Source organism: Aegilops tauschii, chromosome 4 (genome assembly GCF_002575655.3).
Source record: "Aegilops tauschii subsp. strangulata cultivar AL8/78 chromosome 4, Aet v6.0, whole genome shotgun sequence".
NCBI lineage: Eukaryota > Viridiplantae > Streptophyta > Magnoliopsida > Poales > Poaceae > Aegilops > Aegilops tauschii.
The window spans coordinates 274,406,841-274,425,900 of NC_053038.3; the positions used below are offsets into that span (position 1 = coordinate 274,406,841).

General features: G+C 46.6%; 2 protein-coding genes across 5 annotated transcripts in view; one reads left to right on the top strand and one right to left on the bottom strand.

The window, feature by feature from the left end:
* LOC109757724 (uncharacterized) overlaps positions 1 to 19,060 on the top strand; it is a 36,062-nt gene extending 17,002 nt beyond the window's left edge. The window contains exons 19-20 of one of the 4 annotated variants that reach the window (XM_040387134.3): positions 1,281 to 1,403; positions 15,757 to 16,128. In XM_040387134.3, coding sequence (XP_040243068.1) covers positions 1,281 to 1,359 — 79 coding nt within the window. In that variant the 3' untranslated portion in view covers positions 1,360 to 1,403; positions 15,757 to 16,128. Of the gene's footprint in view, positions 1 to 1,280; positions 1,404 to 3,139; positions 3,364 to 15,756; positions 16,510 to 18,789 lie in introns of those variants that run through there. The other 3 variants (XM_020316552.4, XM_020316554.4, XM_040387133.3) reach the window with 3 other exon arrangements.
* LOC141021290 (uncharacterized) lies at positions 7,296 to 9,105 on the bottom strand. The gene is made up of 2 exons (XM_073496556.1): positions 7,807 to 9,105; positions 7,296 to 7,483 (listed from the first exon to the last, which is right to left on the bottom strand). Exons 1-2 carry the CDS (start codon positions 8,954 to 8,956, stop codon positions 7,440 to 7,442), a joined length of 1,194 nt encoding a protein of 397 aa, XP_073352657.1. The 5' UTR covers positions 8,957 to 9,105; the 3' UTR covers positions 7,296 to 7,439.

A 19,060-nucleotide genomic window follows, 5' to 3' on the forward strand; every position in this document is an offset into this window, starting at 1 on the left:
CTCATGGCGGATCAGCGGGCTCAGGTCGTTGTCACCGAGCGCATCGGCCTAACAACCAAAGATCTCCCACATTGTTAGGAGGCAATCGGTAAGATCAAAGAGATGTTCTGGAAGGAATTATCCCAGAGCAAAAATTGAGTCCTGGTGATGATTTGCATGCTTTGTTCGACAAGGCCGAGTAGGAGGGTCTCCTATCTCATCTGGGTTATTGCGTCCTGAGAGACTATTTATATGTTGATGATGTGATTGTGCTCATCAAGGCTTATGCCGTTAATTACCTTCTTGATATGTTTGGTAGGGCCTCCGGCCTCCGATGTAATATGAGCAAGAGTTCTTTGTCTCCCATCGTGCCAAGGAAATTAGTGACATCGTGTGTTGCAAAATCTGCCCTTTGCTCGTCAAGTATCTTGGTCTCCCGTTGAGTCTCAAGAAAGTATGCAAGGAAGAACTCCAGAAGTTAATTGATATTATCAGGAACAAATTGGCAGCATGGCGGACGGGTTTTCTCACCCAGGGTGGTTGTTGCTAATGAGTATTAGTACTAGTCTAGAAGTCCTTATCATGCTATGTTTCCTTCCTTGTACCCCAAGTCTTGCGTACTATATATTTGCCCCTTGGGCTATGCAATAGAGATGAGTTGCATCCATAACATTCTGTTGGAGCCTAGGTATTTCTTTTAGCACACGCAACTCGTGCTTCCCCTATCCAATCTTGCACCGCTGTTGCTTTCTATTCGCCGGTCGTCTCTGCTTTTCTCTACTCGCATGTTCGCGTTTTGCTCATCTCATCTGAGCAACCTCCACGTTTGGTCAACAACCGCTGCTCCTGTCTGCTCGTAATGACGGATTGTGCTGCGCCCCACTAACTTCCCGCCGGATCCGGCTGTCCTGAAGGTTGTCGCTGCTGGTCAACTTTACCATGCCGGATCCCGCCGCCCTGAAGGTTGCCGCCGCCCCAGTCAACTCTGCCACGCCGGATCCCTTTGCTTGGAAGGTCGTCGCCGCCCTAGTCAACTCTCCCATGCCAGATCCCGCTGCCCTGAAGGTCGCCGCCGCCCCACCTCCCCATTCAACTCTGCGTCGCCGGATTCTGCTTGGATCCCTCCCGATTTCTGTCCGTGTACACCGTCCCCTGCCAGATCCCGCCCGTCCGCCGTCACTTGCTAGATGCCCGTATTTGCCTGACTTCGTGCGGATTTCAGCGCCTCTTGCCTGATTTCATGGCGTTGGAGGCATCTCGTTTGGGGCTTCCTTGCTCATTCGGCTTGCTTGTTTGGCCAGGTTGACTCGGCTGGGTCTCGTTCGGCTGGATCAGGCCTTCTCGCTTGGGTCGCTGCTTCCTCTCATTAGTTTGGCCTGAATCGATTGCTTGGTGTTATAAAAAAAGATTATATAAAAAAGCAGGTACAACTCCTATGTCATCAGGCTATGTCTGTCATTCCTCGTTGCTCGGTTATTTGTGATTGTACTAACTACACCGAGTTCGTTGCCTTCTTTCACATTCATATGCATGGCATTAGTTTCTGGTGAGGTCTCCTATCCGCCGCATCCAGTTCTTCCTGTGGCTCCTACTCCGCCAACACCACAGGCTCTTGCTGCGGATGCTCCTCAAGCTGCTAAGGACGCTGCTAAGCTTGCTGATGAGACTGCAGATCATGCTTATGAGCAGTAGGTCTTGGCCTGTGAGGAGGCTCTTCCCTCTTACCGGCATGCTCTGTCTGCTTACAGTGGTTTGATGCCGATGCTTGTGCTGTGGCTGTCCCCACTTCCAGTGTTCTCCCTCAGTTTTCCTAGTTTATGGGCCTCGCTACCGTCTTTGAGATGTGGACATGTTTTTGCCAGCGCTATTAGCCCTTTGGTGATGCGTTATACCTGTTTGTGGTTTGCCAGGAGCATGCTCTTCAGCAGGGTGACTCCACTGTTGATGATTCCTACGCATAGAGTTCTGCTATCTAGCGCTGACTTGACTCTCTTCACTGCTGGTTGTCGTACTTGCCAGTGGTTCCAGGCTGTGTGGTCAGACTTGGAGTTTCATCGTGTCTACGAGTTCTTGTCTCAGCTTCATAAGGAGTTTGAGCCATGGCGTGCTGAGTTGTTTGCTCGTGGCTGTATTTCATCAGATACGGGCGGAGGAGACTCGCCTTTGTGGAGCAGGTTTACTTGATGTTCCCTCTGTGCTTGAGCTCTTTCTACGCCGTCTGCTATACCGTTTTTTCCCGCTCCAGTGCTCCACCACTCCACTCCTCGTGGTGGCGAGGATCGCTCTCGTACTCATTGTGGCTACTAGAAGGATGGTCACCTCGAGCCTGATTGGTTCTTGAAGAAGCGACATCTACGCCAGGCGCGCATAACAACTTCAGAAATTTGTCCTTGACTCAGCACAACTTCGGGTTCTAAATCAATAGGTTCTATCGGTCTTGCTGCTGACTCTTTTAGCTCAGAGAGACCACCCTCTTCACAGTTAGGAGCACAACACAAGAGCTCTACTTGGTTTTGGCCTTCGTCTCTATGATTTTTCTTTCGCTGCCATTGCATCTATGTCTAGTATGTGCTATCTAGTTTTCTATATTTTCGCTGCGTCCACCAAGTCTGTTGCTCTTTTTCGTGTTTCTCATGTCATGCGAGTCCACCATACCTTTATCCGTCAGCCTTTTGTCCTTGTCCTTTCTATAGGATTTTTGTGGCCTCCTTTTGGATTGTCGATCTACACCCATTCTCTTGCCGTCGAGCTTCTTTCGCCGCCGGTTTTCTTGGGCTATGATTTTTTTGCACAATGTTTCATTCTCTTGATGTACCATTTTCTTTTGACAACCCATCTTCTCTTGTATCTTCTACCGATGCGGTGTCTTCCTCTGATGCGACATCTTTGTTATTTATCCCCTTTGGCTTAACTCAACCGGTTATTAGACTCTTCATGCTACGAGGAAACTGTCAGGACATAATTTAAGGAGTATTAGTATTAGTCTAGGAGTCCTTATTAGGCTATGTTTCCTTCCTTGTACCCCAAGTCTTGTGTACTATATACTCCCTCCGTTCCTAAATACAAGTATTTTCAGAGATTTGAATAAGAACTACATACGGATGTATATAGACATATTTTAGAATGTAGATCCTCTCATTTTGCTTCGTATGTATGTCAGTACTAAAGCACTTACAGCAGTCATCAAGCAGAGGACAAGGAAGATCAGTGCCAAGAAGAAAGCAGAGGAAATGAGCGGGTGATTCAAATCGAGTGTTGGGCCGCAAGGGTAGTGTGTGTAAGTGTGGGCCATGGGCGGCCCAGTCATGTAAGTGAGTCGTGCATATATAAGCAATGGTCGACTACTGTAGCAAGGCATTGATGATATGAAATTTATTCTGAACCTCTCGTTCTCTCTTATCCTATCTGTATCGTCTTCTACCTTCCGACCTTCCCTCTCTGCCTCCGACCTAGATCCGCGTCCTCTACCAGACTCCGGTCGCCGGAGAGATCCAGCCGTCCCTAGGGCGTGACAATCTGGTATCAGAGCCGTCGCTCCGCTCGCGCCCAATTTTTTTCCCGAATTGTACCCAGCAAATCCGAGGCGACGGTCGTGGATCCCCTCGGGTTGATCTGCATAATTCCCGACCTGAGGTGGGTTGATTTGGGAACGAATCGCGACCACGACGACAATCAAGCCGAACCTGCAGACGCGCTTCCTCGCGGACGAGATGGAGGTGCTACAGGAGCGGATGTTACAGGAGTTCGCCGAGCTGCGCGCGGCGCAGAGCAAGCTCACGGTCGTCGATGGCATCTGTGCACAGCTCGAGGCTCTCGACGCCAAGCTCACAGAGCAGTCCGCTCGTCTCGACCAGGTTCAGGTGAAGGTAAATCTCTCGTGTGACACACTGGAAAGGTTCAGCAGGAACAGGCGCGTGCCGCACAGCTGGGGAAGCAACCGATGCATCCAGGAATTGGAGAGAGTTCATCCCCCACAACATCAAAGGTGTCGGACGGCATACTAGGCGCCATGCCGGGTCTTCCACCTTGGGTGCCCCTGCGTTTTTCTCTGGTACAAAATCCACCACCACCAATAGATCTCACCGCACCTCATGGAGCAGATGAACAGTCAGGCAGGCGGCAGTGGATGCCAAAAATGGATTTCCCTTGATTCGATGGCACTGATGTCTGAATTTGGCTTGACAAGTGTGAAGCATTTTTTCGCCTGTATCACATTCCGGACAACTTCAGAGTTACATCTGCGTCTCTGTACTTAACTGACAATGCAGCGTTGTTGAACTTGGAGGAGTAGCGTACCAGGAGCAGCAGCTGCTGTGTCTTTCTTGGTGTGTGGCGGCTCACACAGAACAGAGGAGGAGGAGCTCCCCTTCTAGGTCAACATTTCTCATGGGCTTGGGCCTAAGAGATAGGTACAGATGGGCCGGGGCCCATACCGGTTCAACACTCCCCCTCAAGATGGGTGGTAGATATCTATCATTCCCATCTTGTCGCAAGCTAGGTTGCATTCCTTTGCTGCCAAACCTTTTGTCAAGCAGTCTGCTATCTGTTGGCCTGTGTGCACATACTCAATCTTTATAATCCCAGCATCAAGCTTCTCTTTGATGAAGAATCGATCAATCTCTATATGCTTAGTTCTGTCATGTTGCACTGGGTTGTTAGCTATGCATATAGCAGACCTATTGTCACACCAGACATTCAGAGGTCCTTCTCTTAGCAATTTCAATTCACTTAGAAGGTTTCTCACCCACAACATCTCACTTAACCCCTGAGACATGGCTCTATATTCTGCTTCTGCTGTTGATTTTGATACAACTGGCTGCTTCTTGCTTCTCCATGAAACTAAGTTACCTCCCACAAACACACAATACCCAGATGTTGATCGACGATCATCCAGGCAACTTGCCCAGTTTGCATCACTATACCCATCAACTACCAAGTGGCCATTCCCTTCGAACCACAGTCCTCTTCCTGGTGTTCCCTTCAAATACTTCAGAATTCTGTGTGCTGCCTCCACATGTCCACTTCTGGGCTCATGCATATACCTACTCACTATGCTCACAGCATAGGCAATGTCTGGCCTTGTGTGACACAAGTATAGTAAACGCCCTACCAGTCTTTGGTATTTCTCCTTATCCACTAGATCTCCAGATTGTGCTGTTACCTTATGGTTTTGGTCAATTGGGGTAGTAGCAGCTCGACACTCTAACATTCCCATATCACTGAGGAGATCCAAGGTGTGCTTGCGCTGGGACAAGGCTATCCCTTTGGCAGATCTTGCAATCTCAATACCCAGAAAATACTTCATCTGACCAAGATCCTTCACTTCAAATGCCTTTCCAAGACACTCCTTTAACCTTGCTATCTCCGTCCCATCATCTCCAGTTATGATTATATCATCTACATAGACTGCAAGGATGACAATCTTCCTATTCTGATGCCGGTAGAAGACAGTGTGATCCTTATTGCATTGTTTGTATCCCATCTCACACATAGCCCTTCGGAATCTATCGAACCAAGCTCTCGGTGATTGTTTCAGACCATACAAAGACTTTTTCAATCTACACACCTTGCCTTCAGTTTTAGATGAGTCCAATCCAGGGGGGACTTCCATATACACTTCTTCTTTTAGTTCTCCATGCAAGAAAGCATTTTTCACATCTAATTGATGCAAAGGCCATCCAAAGTTTGCTGCACATGATACTAATATCCTCACAGTGTTCATTTTTGCTACTGGAGCAAATGTTTCGTCATAGTCTATCCCATAGGTTTGACTATATCCTCTTGCAACTAGTCTGGCTTTGTATCTCTCAATCTTACCTTCAGGATTCTGTTTGACAGAATAAACCCATTTGCAGCCCACTGTTTTCTTTCCTGCTGGCAACTCAGCTAACTCCCAAGTCCTCTGTTTTCTCAATGCTTCTAGTTCTTCTCGCATAGCAGCACACCACTTAAAGTCCTTCTTTGCATTTCTCCAATCTGAAGGAATAACCACCGCTTGAAGAGAAGCAATGAACACTTTATATGATGCCGGCAGAGCATCATAATTCACATAATTCCCAATATTATGTTCAAACCCATATCTCTCGACAGGTTTGGCAGCCGCAGCCCTAGTTCCCTTCCTCAACGCAATTGGCATCTCCGTGGATGAGTCCTCCTGTTCTATGTGTGACTCCCCCTGCATCACATTCTCATTTCCTGCTTGCTCCCCCTGGGGTTCATTTGCCTTGGCTCGCCGGGTGTAGACATTAAGTGGCTTCTGTGCTATGCCCTGCTGCTGCTCAGGTTGCTCTTGAACCTGATGCGTTTCTGTTTCACCTTCTCCACTAGACAGCGGCAACATGGGTATAGTGCCCACCATTGGCGGTCTTGCTTGCTGCATCACCTCTTCCTGACCTCTTCCTTGTTCTCTCCCTCTTGCTTCAGATACTTGAGGTTGCAACACCACCTCCCCCTCTGGACCAACCACAGGCTGGTCCAGACATTCAAACAACGAGCTCAAGTCAGTTTTTTCCCCATAGTAAGGATTAGATTCCCAGAATGTCACATCCATGCTCACGAAAGTGCGCCTATCAGAAGGACTCCAGCACTTATACCCTCTCTGTCCAGAAGGATAGCCAATAAAGATACACTTCACCGCCCGAGGATCCAGCTTGTTCACAGCAGGTCTATGATCCCTGACAAAACAAGTACATCCAAACACCTTTGGTGGCACACTATATTTATTCTCTCCTAATAAGAGTTCACAAGGAGATTTCATACCCAGTATCATAGATGGTGTGCGATTGATCAGATAGGTTGCAGTCAGAACGGCTTCACCACATAGACACTTTGGCACATTCATAGTGTACATGATTGAGCGCGCCACCTCAAGGATATGCCGATTTTTCCGCTCTGCCACGCCATTTTGGGGAGGAGTGCCCGGGCAAGATGTCTGATGCAGAATACCTTGGTCTGATAGGAACTCTCCCAGCCTTCTGTTGACATATTCTGTCCCATTGTCGGTCCTTATCATTTGAACCTGCACCTTGAATTGAGTTTTAACATACGCACAGAAGTCCTTGAAACACTCAAACACCTCATCTTTATGTCACATTAGATACATCCATGTCATGCAAGTATTGCAATCAATGAAGGTGACAAAATATTTCATTCCATTTATCGAGGTTGATGGACACGTCCAAACATCTGAATGAACAAGCACAAATGGGACTATACTCCTGAGCCCCTTACTCACATACGATATCCGAGTGTGTTTAGCATACTCACATGCCTCACATCTTAACTTGGTTTTATCTAAACCATTCATTACATCAGGGAAGGCTTTCTTCATTTTCTCAAAAGAAACATGTCCAAACCTACAATGGTGGATCATAGCTAATGCTTCCTTCTCTGTCGCAGTCGCAGCAAGAGCCATGCCAGCAGTCTTCACATCCCCCTGGCGATCCATGTACCATAGTCCTCTATGCCTGGTTCCTGCCCCAAGCCTCCTCCCAGTTCCCATCTCCTGAATCAAACAGCGGTACTTGTTAAGAGTTACGTCACAATCTATCTGATCAATCAAAGCACTCAATGACACTAGACTAACTGGGAAAGCTGGAACATGCAAAACTGATTCCAACTTAATACTTGGAGTACATTGCACTGCCCCAACCCCCTTAATAGGTTGTGCAGTACCATCTGCAGTTTGAATAGTTCCATTGTACGATTGGGGGTACTGTTGATAGCATTCAAACTCTCTAACGTTGCCGGTTACATGTTTCGATGCCCCTGAGTCTAAAACCCAATCTACACCAGCCCTATGAACAGCAACAGATGCAGTTTCATTACCTTCATCAGAGTACACAAAATGAGCAAAGTCACCAAACACTGTCTCTGCTTGCTGTCCGTTCCTCTTGTCTTGACCCTGCTGCTCATTTCTCATGTCTTGACTATGAGAAGAACTGGACTGACCCTCACTCATGACAGATACATTCGCTCTGGCCTCCCCTTGGTAGCGATTGTAGTTGTTATAGTTACTTGGAGCACCTCTGCCCCTGTTGTTGCTTCCACGATAGTATCCCCTGCCATCTCCTCTGTAGCTGCCTCTGTAACCTCCTCTGCCTTTGTTGTCTCTCTTCGGTGGGGCTGTGCACTGGTAACTGAGATGCCCTTTCAGCCCACAATTGTGGCAGTCTCTTGTCTCAGGCCTATTCATTATGTGATAAGCAGGTCTGGAAGCCACCTTTGACCGCTCCACAGCTTTCAGTCTAGTCTCTTCCTGTGCTATAGCAGCAATGGCATCTCTTAGTGACGGCAACTCAGCTTGTTGCATTAAGATAGCCCTTCTATTCTCAAACATGGAGTCCAGCCCCTTCAGAAACTTGAGGACACGCCTATCCTCAACCCACTTTCTAGCTATCACTGCACACTCAGCATGTGGCAACACAAGAGGTGCAAGATAGTCTAAATCAGCCGAAAGATGTTTCAGCTCTTCAACATACATCATTACAGTCCTATCACCTTGAGTGAGATCATGCACAGTGTCTTCAATTTTGGAGACCAACATGACATTTCCCTTCCCTGAGTACATACTAGCTAACGCTGCCCATACTTCAGCAGCAGTAGGGAGGTCCTCCACCGAAGCAGCAACAGAAGGGGATAGAGAACTCAGCAGCCAATTCAACACCAAACTGTCCGTGGCATTCCATTTCTTCCATGAAGCTCCCCTCTTGTCTTCTGGTTCCTTCACCTCACCAAGAGCATAGTCTTCCAGTGACTTAGTTCTGAGGATGAGTTTACCTCTCCTCGACCACCTCAGGTAGTTCTCTACACCTTCTAACTTCACCTCGTTTGGAGCCAGCTCAATCTTCTGCACCATCTCTGCCTGCACAGCGCTCGAGCCCACATCAGCAGGTGCCTTCTCACCGGCAGCCACCATCTTTGCGGCCATGATGTCCGCAAGCTTGTCCATTGCAGCCGCCAGTGCTTCCTCCGCCATTTTCCCTTTCAGTCAGCAGCAGACCAAAAACAGCAGGACTTTCAGCACCTGCAAGTAGCAGTAGCACTCCTCTTCTCACCAGCAGCAGTTCGTCACCTCTCCTTCCTTTACCAACCCGCAGCAATCAACAGCCGAGAGCAGAAGGGGACTTGGAGACAAACTGCAGCTTCTCGCGGTGGACCTGACAGCGTTGCTGCCGTGTCAGGTGAGATGCGTGACCTGCCCTTCCTTTTCTCTCTTCCCCTAAATCTCTCTCTCGCTGCCTCACGCAGCAGCAGCAGCACCTCCAGCACGCAGCAGCTCCAGCAGCACGCGCGCACAACAACCTCCTCTCCCGAGCCGGCCGCGCCGCCTCGCTGCACTCCGCCACCAGCCGCAGCCGCTGTGCCTAGCTCGCCGCCGCTCGCCCCCGCAGCTCCTCCTCGCCGGACTACACCACCGGCGCCACCGCTGCCGCTGCAGCCTGCTTTGATACCATGTTGAACTTGGAGGAGTAGCGTACCAGGAGCAGCAGCTGCTGTGTCTTTCTTGGTGTGTGGCGGCTCACACAGAATAGAGGAGGAGGAGCTCCCCTTCTAGGTCAACATTTCTCATGGGCTTGGGCCTAAGAGATAGGTACAGATGGGCTGGGGCCCATACCGGTTCAACAAGCGCACTGGTACCAAGCTTTCAAGCAGTAGAGTGCTTACCATACCATACATGGGAACAATTTTGTGTAGCAGTCCTGCAGGAATTGAAGGGGGCACAGTGGAGGAATACAAGCAGCAGTTTCAACAACTTGTATATCACATCAGGCTATACGAGCCCGCCATCAGCAACACTTTCCTGGTCAATCGCTTTGTCATGGGGCTGAAGGAGGAACTGCGCTTGGTTGTGGAAATGCAACTTCCAGCAACGGTTCAGTTGGCTGCTATGTATGATAAAGTGCAAGAGGGGCTGGTGCATCAGCAGAAGTCTCTAAAGTCCACCTATCAAAAAAATTCAGTTCCAAGGAATGATAACAGACAGAATTTTGTTCCTGGTGAATTATGGAAAGCCAAGCAACCGAAGGAGTATCGGCGTGCAAATGGACTATGTTATGGGTGTGGAGAGAAATATGTGCCAGGTCATGCATGTAAACCACCAACTGCTCCTGCAGCTCAACTGAAAGCAGCAGAGTTAGTGGACCCTCATGAACTCATATCAGATGCTGTGTTGGATGCACTAGTGGACAATTATCAGGAAGAACGTGCTACAATCTCGGACACAACTCTGTCTGGGGCCTCACACCCTAAAGCCATACAATTGAGAGCTCCAATAGGAAATCAGGTGGTGCTGATACTCATTGACTCTGGTAGTACTCACACCTTTGTGGATCAAGCACTCTTGGACAGAGTTTCAGTGCCTGCGCAAAAAATGCAGAAACCCATGCAAGTAAAAGTAGCAAATGGAGGTCTGGTGGACTGTACCAAGTTTGTGCCTAAGCTAACTTGGTGGATTCAAGGGCATATTTTTTCAAGTGCCATGCAAGCGCTTCCTCTAGGAGGATATGATATCATCTTAGGTATGGATTGGCTGGAACAGTGGGGAGTGATGTAGTGTCACTGGGCTGGGAAGTGGATTCAGTTTGAATATCAGCAACAAACTGTGAGATTGCAGGGAGTACTACCTGCTAAAGCAGAACCTATTAAGGAGGTCTCTATGGAGCAATTGAGAAAATGGGAAAAAGGGAATGACATCTGGGCAACTGCTATGTTACATCATATTGTGGTTAGTCCACAGTCCCAAATACCTGAAGAAGTTCAGCAAGTTCTACAAGCAAACAAAGCTGCTTTCAGTGATCCCAAAACATTGCCTCCACAAAGAGATTTTAATCATGAAATACATCTAGTACCTGGTGCAGTTCCTGTCAACTGCAGGCCCTACAGATACTCACCACAGTAAAAAGATGAAACTGAGCGACAAGTAGTTGAAATGCTACTGGCAGGGCTCATTACCCCCAGTTTAAGCCCTTTTGCATCTCCTGTGTTGTCAGTCAAGAAAAAGGATGGCATCTGGAGATTTTGTGTGGATTACAGGAGATTGAATGAGGTAACTATCAAAAACAAATTTCCACTGCTTGTGATTGATGAGCTGTTGGATGAACTAGTAGGAGCTAAATGGTTTTCCAAACCGGACCTCAGGTCAGGTTACCACCAAATTAGAATGGCTGAAGCAGATGAATTTAAAACAGCTTAAACCCACAATGGCCAGTATCAGTTCAAAGTAGTGCCATTTGGACTGTCAACAGCTCCTGCTACCTTGCAGTGCTTCATGAACTACATATTCAAGGGCTCTAACAGAAAGTTTGTGTTAATTTTCATGGATGATATCTTGGTTTTAAGTGGAACTTTGGAAGAACATGTCACTCACTTGCAATCAGTATTTGACATACTGAAGGAAAACCAGTTGTTTGTAAAGGAAAGCAAGTGCTCTTTTGCACAACAGTCCATGGAGTATTTGGGCCACATAATTTCTGACAAGGGAGTAAGTACTGATCCTGCAAAAACTGCTGCAATGTTGCACTGGCCAACTCCGACCAATGTGACTGAACTGAGGGGTTTTCTGGGTCTCACTGGATACTACAAAAAATTTGTGCAAAACTATGGTTTACTGGCCAAGCCACTCACTACACTGCTCAAAAAACAGTCCTTCCAATGGTCAGAGACAGCTGATACAGCCTTTTAGTTGCTCAAGCAAGCTATAACCACAACACCTGTGTTAGCACTTCATGTTTTCACCAAAACCTTCACCATAGAGACAAATGCTTGCAATACTGGCATTGGTGCAGTACTCACACAAGCAGGGCGTCCTGTAGCTTATTACAACAAAGCTATAGGGGTGAACAGTCAGAAGGTGTCCATCTATGAGAAAGAGTTTTTGGCTATCATGATGGCCATTGACAGGTGGATGTCTTACCTGTCTAGAGCTCCCTTTGTGATCAAAACAGACCACCTGAGTTTGTGCCACCTGGGAGATTAGAACTTAACTTCTGATCTGCAAAGGAAAGCAATGACCAAGCTAGTGGGACTGGATTTCTCCATCCAGTACAAGAGGGGTGTGGAAAATACAGCTGCAGATGCTTTGTCTAGAGTGGCACACCTGTTTTCAGTACAAACATTGTCTACCAGCAAACCTGTGTGGTCCAGGAGATCTTGAACTCTTATACTGTGGATCCTGCTGCTCAAGAGATGCTTACAAAATTGGCCATTGACACTCAAGCTTGTCCTGGATTTCAGCTACAAGGCCTCATTAAGTAGGAAGGAAAAATCTGGCTGGGAGCTAATCCTGGTTTGCAGACCAAGCTAATCCAAGCTTTCCACTCCTCTCCCATAGGGGGACACTCTGGTATGCTATCTACTTATCACAAGGTGAAACAACTATTTAGCTGGACTGATCTCAAGAAAGATGTTGAAAATTTTGTGAAGCAATGCACTATTTGTCAGCAAGCAAAACATGAACACTGCAGAATGCCTGGTGTGTTAGAACCTTTACCAGTGCCTGATGGCCCTTGGCAAGCTATCAGCATGGATTTTATTGAAGGTTTACCCAGATCAGAAGGTTACAATGCAATTTTGGTGGTAGTTGACCGTTTTACCAAAGTAAGTCATTTCTTGCCATTGAAACATCCATTCACAGCAGCATCAGTAGCAAAAGTTTTCCTCAACACAGTGGTCAGATTGCATGGGCTTCCTCTGTTCATAGTATCAGATAGACAAGATATTCACCAGTGCTTTTTGAAAGGAATTGTTCATAGTCTGGGGCACTGAGTTGCAGATGAGCACAGCCTATCATCCTCAAACGGATTCGCAAACAGAGAGAGTAAACCAATGTCTAGAAATGTATCTCAGATGTGCTGTGCATGCTTCACCAACCAAGTGGGCCTCCTGGCTGCCTCAAGCAGAATTCTGGTACGACACCACCTACCATTCTTCTCTAGGATGCACCCCCTATAAAGCTTTATATGGGTACGAGCCACATGTGGGACAACTGTACAGCCAAACTCAGTCTCACAATACTGAAGTGCAGCATTGGCTTTCTACACATACAGAACACACAGCAGCACTGAAGGAACAGTTAGCCAGAGCGCAGAGCAAATACAAACAGTATGCGGATCGTAAGCGGACTGACAGACAGTTTACTGAAGGAGAGATGGTCTATTTGCGGCTGCAACCGTATGCCCAATCGTCAGTGATCAATCGTCCTTGTCCTAAACTGGCCATGAAATACTTTGGTCCCTTCAAGATTCTCACAAAGATCGGACAGGCAGCTTACTGGCTGGAGTTGCCGCGTGGAAGTATGGTTCACCCGGTCTTCCACGTCTCTCAATTGAAGGAGCACATCTCTGACCACACTCCAGTTTCCAGTACATTGCCAGCACCACTGGACTTGTCTGATCCAGCCATGCAACCGGAGGAGATCATTGATAGTCGCTTGGTCAAGAAAGGGAATGCCGCTCATCAGCAGGTACTGGTTAAGTGGACAAAGTTTCCTGCAACGGAGGCTACATGGGAAGACTACCAAGTGCTCTGCAACCGCTACCCGACTGCACCAGCATGGGGACAAGCTGGCTCTCCAGGGAGGGTACTGTCAGTACTAGCGCACTTACAACAGTCATCAAGTAGAGGACAAGGAAGATCAACACCAAGAAGAAAGCAGAGGAACTGAGCGGGTGATTCAAATCGAGTGTTGGGCCGCAAGGGTATCGTGTGTAAGTGTGGGCCATGGGCCGTCCCAGTCATGTAAGTGAGCCGTGCGTATATAAGCAACGCTCGACTACTGTAGCAAGGCATCGATGATATGAAATTTATTCTGAACCTCTCGTTCTCTCTTATCCTCTCTGTATCGTCTTCTACCTTCCGACCTACCCTTCTCTGCCTCCGACCTAGATCTGCCTCCTCTACCAGACTCCGGTCGCCGGAGAGATCCTGCCGTCCCTAGGGCGTGAGAATGTAGTCCGCATGGAATCTCTACAAAGACTTGTATTTAGGAACGGAGGGAGTATTTATTAGGCTATGTATCCTTGTACTCCAAGTCGTGTGTAGTATATATTTGCCCCTTGGGCTATGCAGTAGAGATAAGTTGCACCCATAACTGTTGTCTTATCCTTGTGCAAGCCATGCTCACCGCACCGCTGCACCCATCTTTCATCTTATCTCTGTTGATCCCCCCACCGTGGGTCTTCAAGGCTATCTACAAGATTCGTAGAGTCTTCTTTCAGAAAGGAACTGATGCCTTTGCGGGTGGGCATTGTTTGGTCAGTTGGAAGGTGATCTGTAGCCTGTAGGCCAAAGTGAGCTGGTGGCCTCAGCATGCTTGACCTGTAAATCATGTGTAGAGCCTTCAATCTGCGCTGGGAGTGGAGGTTGCATATGACCGCTGACATTCCTTTGGCGTTACTACAGCGCCTCACTGGAGGTTTAAGAAAAGGATCTGTTCAATGCTGCAGCAAAGGTTGTGATTGGCAACGGCGAACACACCTACTTCTGATGCGATAAGTGGCTTAATGGTGTTTCCCTGGACATGGTCGCACCGGAGATTGTCGACCTGATCACCCCCTCTACTAGAGCGTGCAGAAAGGTGTCGAGGCCTTGCTTGATCCGGCTTGGTTAAAAGACATAAGGGGCACCATAACATCGGTGCTTATCTTCAATTACTCGAGCTCTGGGAAAGAGTTTGCAGTTTAATCTCCACCCGGAGCACACTGGTCATGATCGTGGGAGCCTAGCGGTAATTTCTTGGTCATGTCCGTCTATGCTGCGCACTTTGCCGCTTCCTCTAGGAGCAGCTTCGATGAGACCATTTGGAAGGCTAAAGCCCCGCTCAAGTGCAAGCTCCACCTTTGGCTTGTGTCGCGCAAGAGAATCTGGACGGCCAATCGCCTTGCCAAGAGAGGTCTCCCTCATAAGAAGCAATTTGCCATGTGCAGTTTCGTGCCTGAGGACTGCAGTCATCTCTTCGCCGGCTGCGCCGTCACCAATATAATTTGGAATTCCATCCTCCAATGGGCTAACTTACAGGCGTTTGTCCCCACCATGGACCAGGGCCTCGTGTCATGGGGGATCGCTGCTAGGGAAGCTTACCACGGCAAGGACAGGAAGAGGCTTGATTGTCGTGGTAGAAAGGAATGCTTGTGTTTTTTAAAGTACTTTATTGTGATCTGCGCCATAACTTGGTATTATAATTTGCATAAACCACACAGTTATATAAAGTAAACTATGATGTTACTTAAGTTGTATCTGCAAGTTTTGTGGGTGCTTCTACTGCCTACTTCATGCCAATAGGTTATTTTATAAGTGTCGCCGATTTACTACAAAGTTATACTAACTTTGTACTAAATCAGCGACACTTATTTTTAGGACGGAGGGAGTACTATTTTATGACATCCAAGAATATGATCACTTTCGACTCTGTTCTAGCTTTCTGTTTGGTTAGTAAGTGTTGCATGGTCAAAAAGAAGATTATACAAAGTGTTATCTCCGTAACTAAATCTAAGATGTTTTTGAACTGCAAGAACGTCTTATATTTAGTAACAGAGGTAGTACTAAATAACATGCAGAAGTAGCAGTTGTGACAGGGGAATTCGGAATTGACTAGTGTGGAAGCTATTTTTGTTTGCATTGTTTTGACTTTTAACGTATCCTAGACATGCATCGTTGAATTTAATATATTTAGCTAGTACTCCCTCTGTCTTAAAATATAAGACGTTTTTTGACACTGGAGTACATGTTTTAAAATGTTGGCCTTAATAGTTTTCTTACTCTAAACTAATGCAACTGCAGGCGTTACTTCTTTCTGATAACATTTAGGTCCTACGTCCATTGTACATCCTTGCACGAAGTAACATTTGCGTCATGGATGGAGGCTAGGCCTGAACTCGGCCACCTCTGCGATAACTTAAAGCTGGATAGATAAAATATACCTTGGTCATTATTTTGGAGCCCGGGGTGTCATGGGACTGGTGGACCGTGGACTCACCATTTCTGGACCTGAGAAGGTGGTACTAAAAGCGATGAGTAAGGAGTAAAGATAATTTGGAGGGAGTATGTATTGGCCGAAAGAGGGGCATTGTATTGAACTTGCTTCTGCTAATTAACAGAGGCAAGCATGTATGTGTATATATATTTATATATTGTCAAGCTTAAGTTGGACTAGGACAGTATGAGCTTTCCGATCTACCCCTCTGTGCCGTAATGTAAGACGCTATTCAATTCAACACTAAACTAGTGTCGAAAAACGTCCTACTGACGCTATTCAATTCAACACTAAACTAGTGTTGAAAAACGTCCTACATTATGGGACGGAGGGAGTAAATGTTTTCCACTGCTTCCAAATGATAGTCATCATTTAGATGCATGGCCTTGTTCTTGTGCTCAACAAATCTGGATTTTAGGAGCTCTTCCTGTACTTTTTTTATATGCTCCTTGGGCAATATTTATGGATTGGCCATCTGTAAATTATGTGAACCTGCTTTTCATAACAGATTTTTTTTCCTGTCGTGATCTGAAAATAAGAGAGGGCTCACTTTTGCATAATATTGAACTTGTCATAGGCCTCTGATTGGAAGCATGGCCAGGCGTTTTCCTAATTTGCTTCATTGGTGAAGTGGTCCGTTATAATTTGCGTCATTGGTGAAGCAGTTGCATTAGAGTTTCTAAAAAAAAGCCCTTACATCGGAGCATTTGCAGCCGGGCTCCCTTATACATCCTGGTGGACGGCCCGGTCAGTATCCGGTCAAGAAATTGTGATTTAGCCGCACCCCTCTTATTGGCCCTGTACGTCGGGCCTGACCGGCATTCTTCATATCCAGCCCATATCTAAGGCGGATATAGGGGAGGCTTGGACGCCGGATACAACCCTTGCTGGCCCACCTTGACCCCGCATATGTTTGTCCCTATCATCCCAGACCAAACCCTAGCCACTCTACTTCACTCTGCACCCAAACTCCTATTTGGCCTTCTTCTGCATGGCAAACAACAGATTTGATTATGAAATCTCCTGACCCGTCGACCTCATCCCATGCGGGGATGAGGATTTAGCCGTCTGGCTGGCTGACCATCAGTCTCGGAGGAAATCCCACCTCCATAGTCGGAGTTGCACCGGCGTGAATCAATTGCGTCTGTGCAAATGTCGCTTGGATCCGGCGACGTCGGTGGCTCGAGGCATGTGACCGTCGCCTCACTGGATGCATCGACTAATGGCTGGTGGCGGCTTGTCCCCCGTGGCATCGGGGTCTGAGCTGAAGTTCAACATCGGCATGCGCCACGGCCCAACTGGTGCAAAGGACCAGCATGCCCGTCGTGGGAGGAAGTGGCATGACAAGCCAAAGCAGCCCCAAAGGTCGAGGCCGCAGAGGTGATGTCGCACATCGCCTTGGACACAATAACAATGAAGCCCCCCGTGCCTACATCCCCAAGAAGCAGCAAAGAAGGACGATACACACCCTCGCAAGGGAGCAAAGCGGGGCGGTCCGTGCCATGGCTGACTGCCCCCCATGAGGAGAAGCAGGAAGCCAATGACGGCAATGAGCAGATCCGGATTGATCCATTTTGCGTCTTCGGCCGCTACTTTGGTGATAAAGATACAAGGGAAAGGGCAGTTGCGGCTGAACAATCTCCATAGCTCTAGTATTTAGAACATGCCAATTTTTGGTAGTCAACGCGTCCGCAGACGTTTAGGGGGCAGATTAGCTAGGTTCAGCTGTAGATGCTTCGATAGAACTCCTGAATAAGACGCTGCTAGTTTCCCATGTAAGCCATGAAGAGTGCAAGCGCGCCCATTATATCTCCACCAAGTCCACAACAGAACAAGTAGTTATTACTCCCTCCCTTTCTTTTTACTCCGCATATAAGATTTGGTCAAACTCAAACTACACGAAGTTTGACCTAATTTATATAAAAAATATGAACATCTACAATACTAAAACTATATAATATGAAAATACTTTTCATGGTGCATCTGATAATATTGATTTCATGTTTATTTTTTTAATATTAAGTTAGTCAACCTCTACAAAGCTTGACTTTGACCAAACCTTATATGCGGACTAAAAAGAAATGGAGGGAGTATTTTGTAATCTCGTGTTGGTGTGTTTTCTAGGACACATGTGTTGGAAATATGCCCTAGAGGTAATAATATTGTATTATTATATTTTCATGTTCATAATTAAGAGTTTATATTCTATGCTATAACTGCTATGATCCTGCAATATGCGATTCAGTGAAAAACTCGTATGCATTGTAGAATGACAAACGATAAAATTAGGTTCTTAGTCTTGCCTCTAAGATGGGCGCAAGTGTTGTTGGTGATCATGTTTTTCGGATTTTAGGATATCATTAAGTGTAACGATGGTCCTAAAACAACATTGAGAGGAAGAACGATCATATTGTATCGACCCAAACTTGTTTGTTATACTTTAAGGTTATATCGTCAGAAGTCAACTATTATAATATGGAATGTTAGCGTGTGTTTTATTTCCTTAGACCATGAGACTATCGTAGTCACTTCTTACCTTACGGTGGGATTTGTGATTTTTCAAACTTCATCTATAACACGGTGATCATAACAACAACTTACAGGTTCATCGTAAAGCATGACTAGGACTAGATAGCTCGAGAGTGGGATTGCTCCTCCGACGATGGAGAGATATTCTTAGGGCCCTCTCGGTGTGACTACTACTGCTACTGCTACTGCTACTATATCATTTTTAGATCTCTATACCAATTTGCGAAAATGATTGTAACCCAATGCATTTTGTACATGTATTTTCTATATGATATTCTTCTATGGTCTCACTAAGTTCTTCGTCTTTACAGAATTAAAGGGGATATGGACCTATGCTATATTCATCATCTAAATTAGATATTTCTACATTTTGCAAGGACTTTCTTTGTTTTCGCACTTCAGATATGTATGGAACATTATCTTGATAAGGGACGAATGTTACCCCTTCTTCATGTATGATTGTGGTTTGTAAACATTGTTGCAAAAATCTTAACCCTATTATCATGTCATCATTTATTACTGACAAATCTCTTATTGTAATTTCATCTATTATATATTTTGTGCCATTTATGTAAGCTTCAA

Coding starts and splice junctions, on each gene's coding strand:
- LOC141021290 (XM_073496556.1), bottom strand. CDS start 8,956: ATGGCGGAGGAAGCACTGGCGGCTGCAATGGACAAGCTTGCGGACATC. Junction 7,484..7,806: donor TTTTGTGTACTCTGATGAAG/GTAATGAAACTG, acceptor TGTTTGATTCAG/GAGATGGGAACTGGGAGGAG.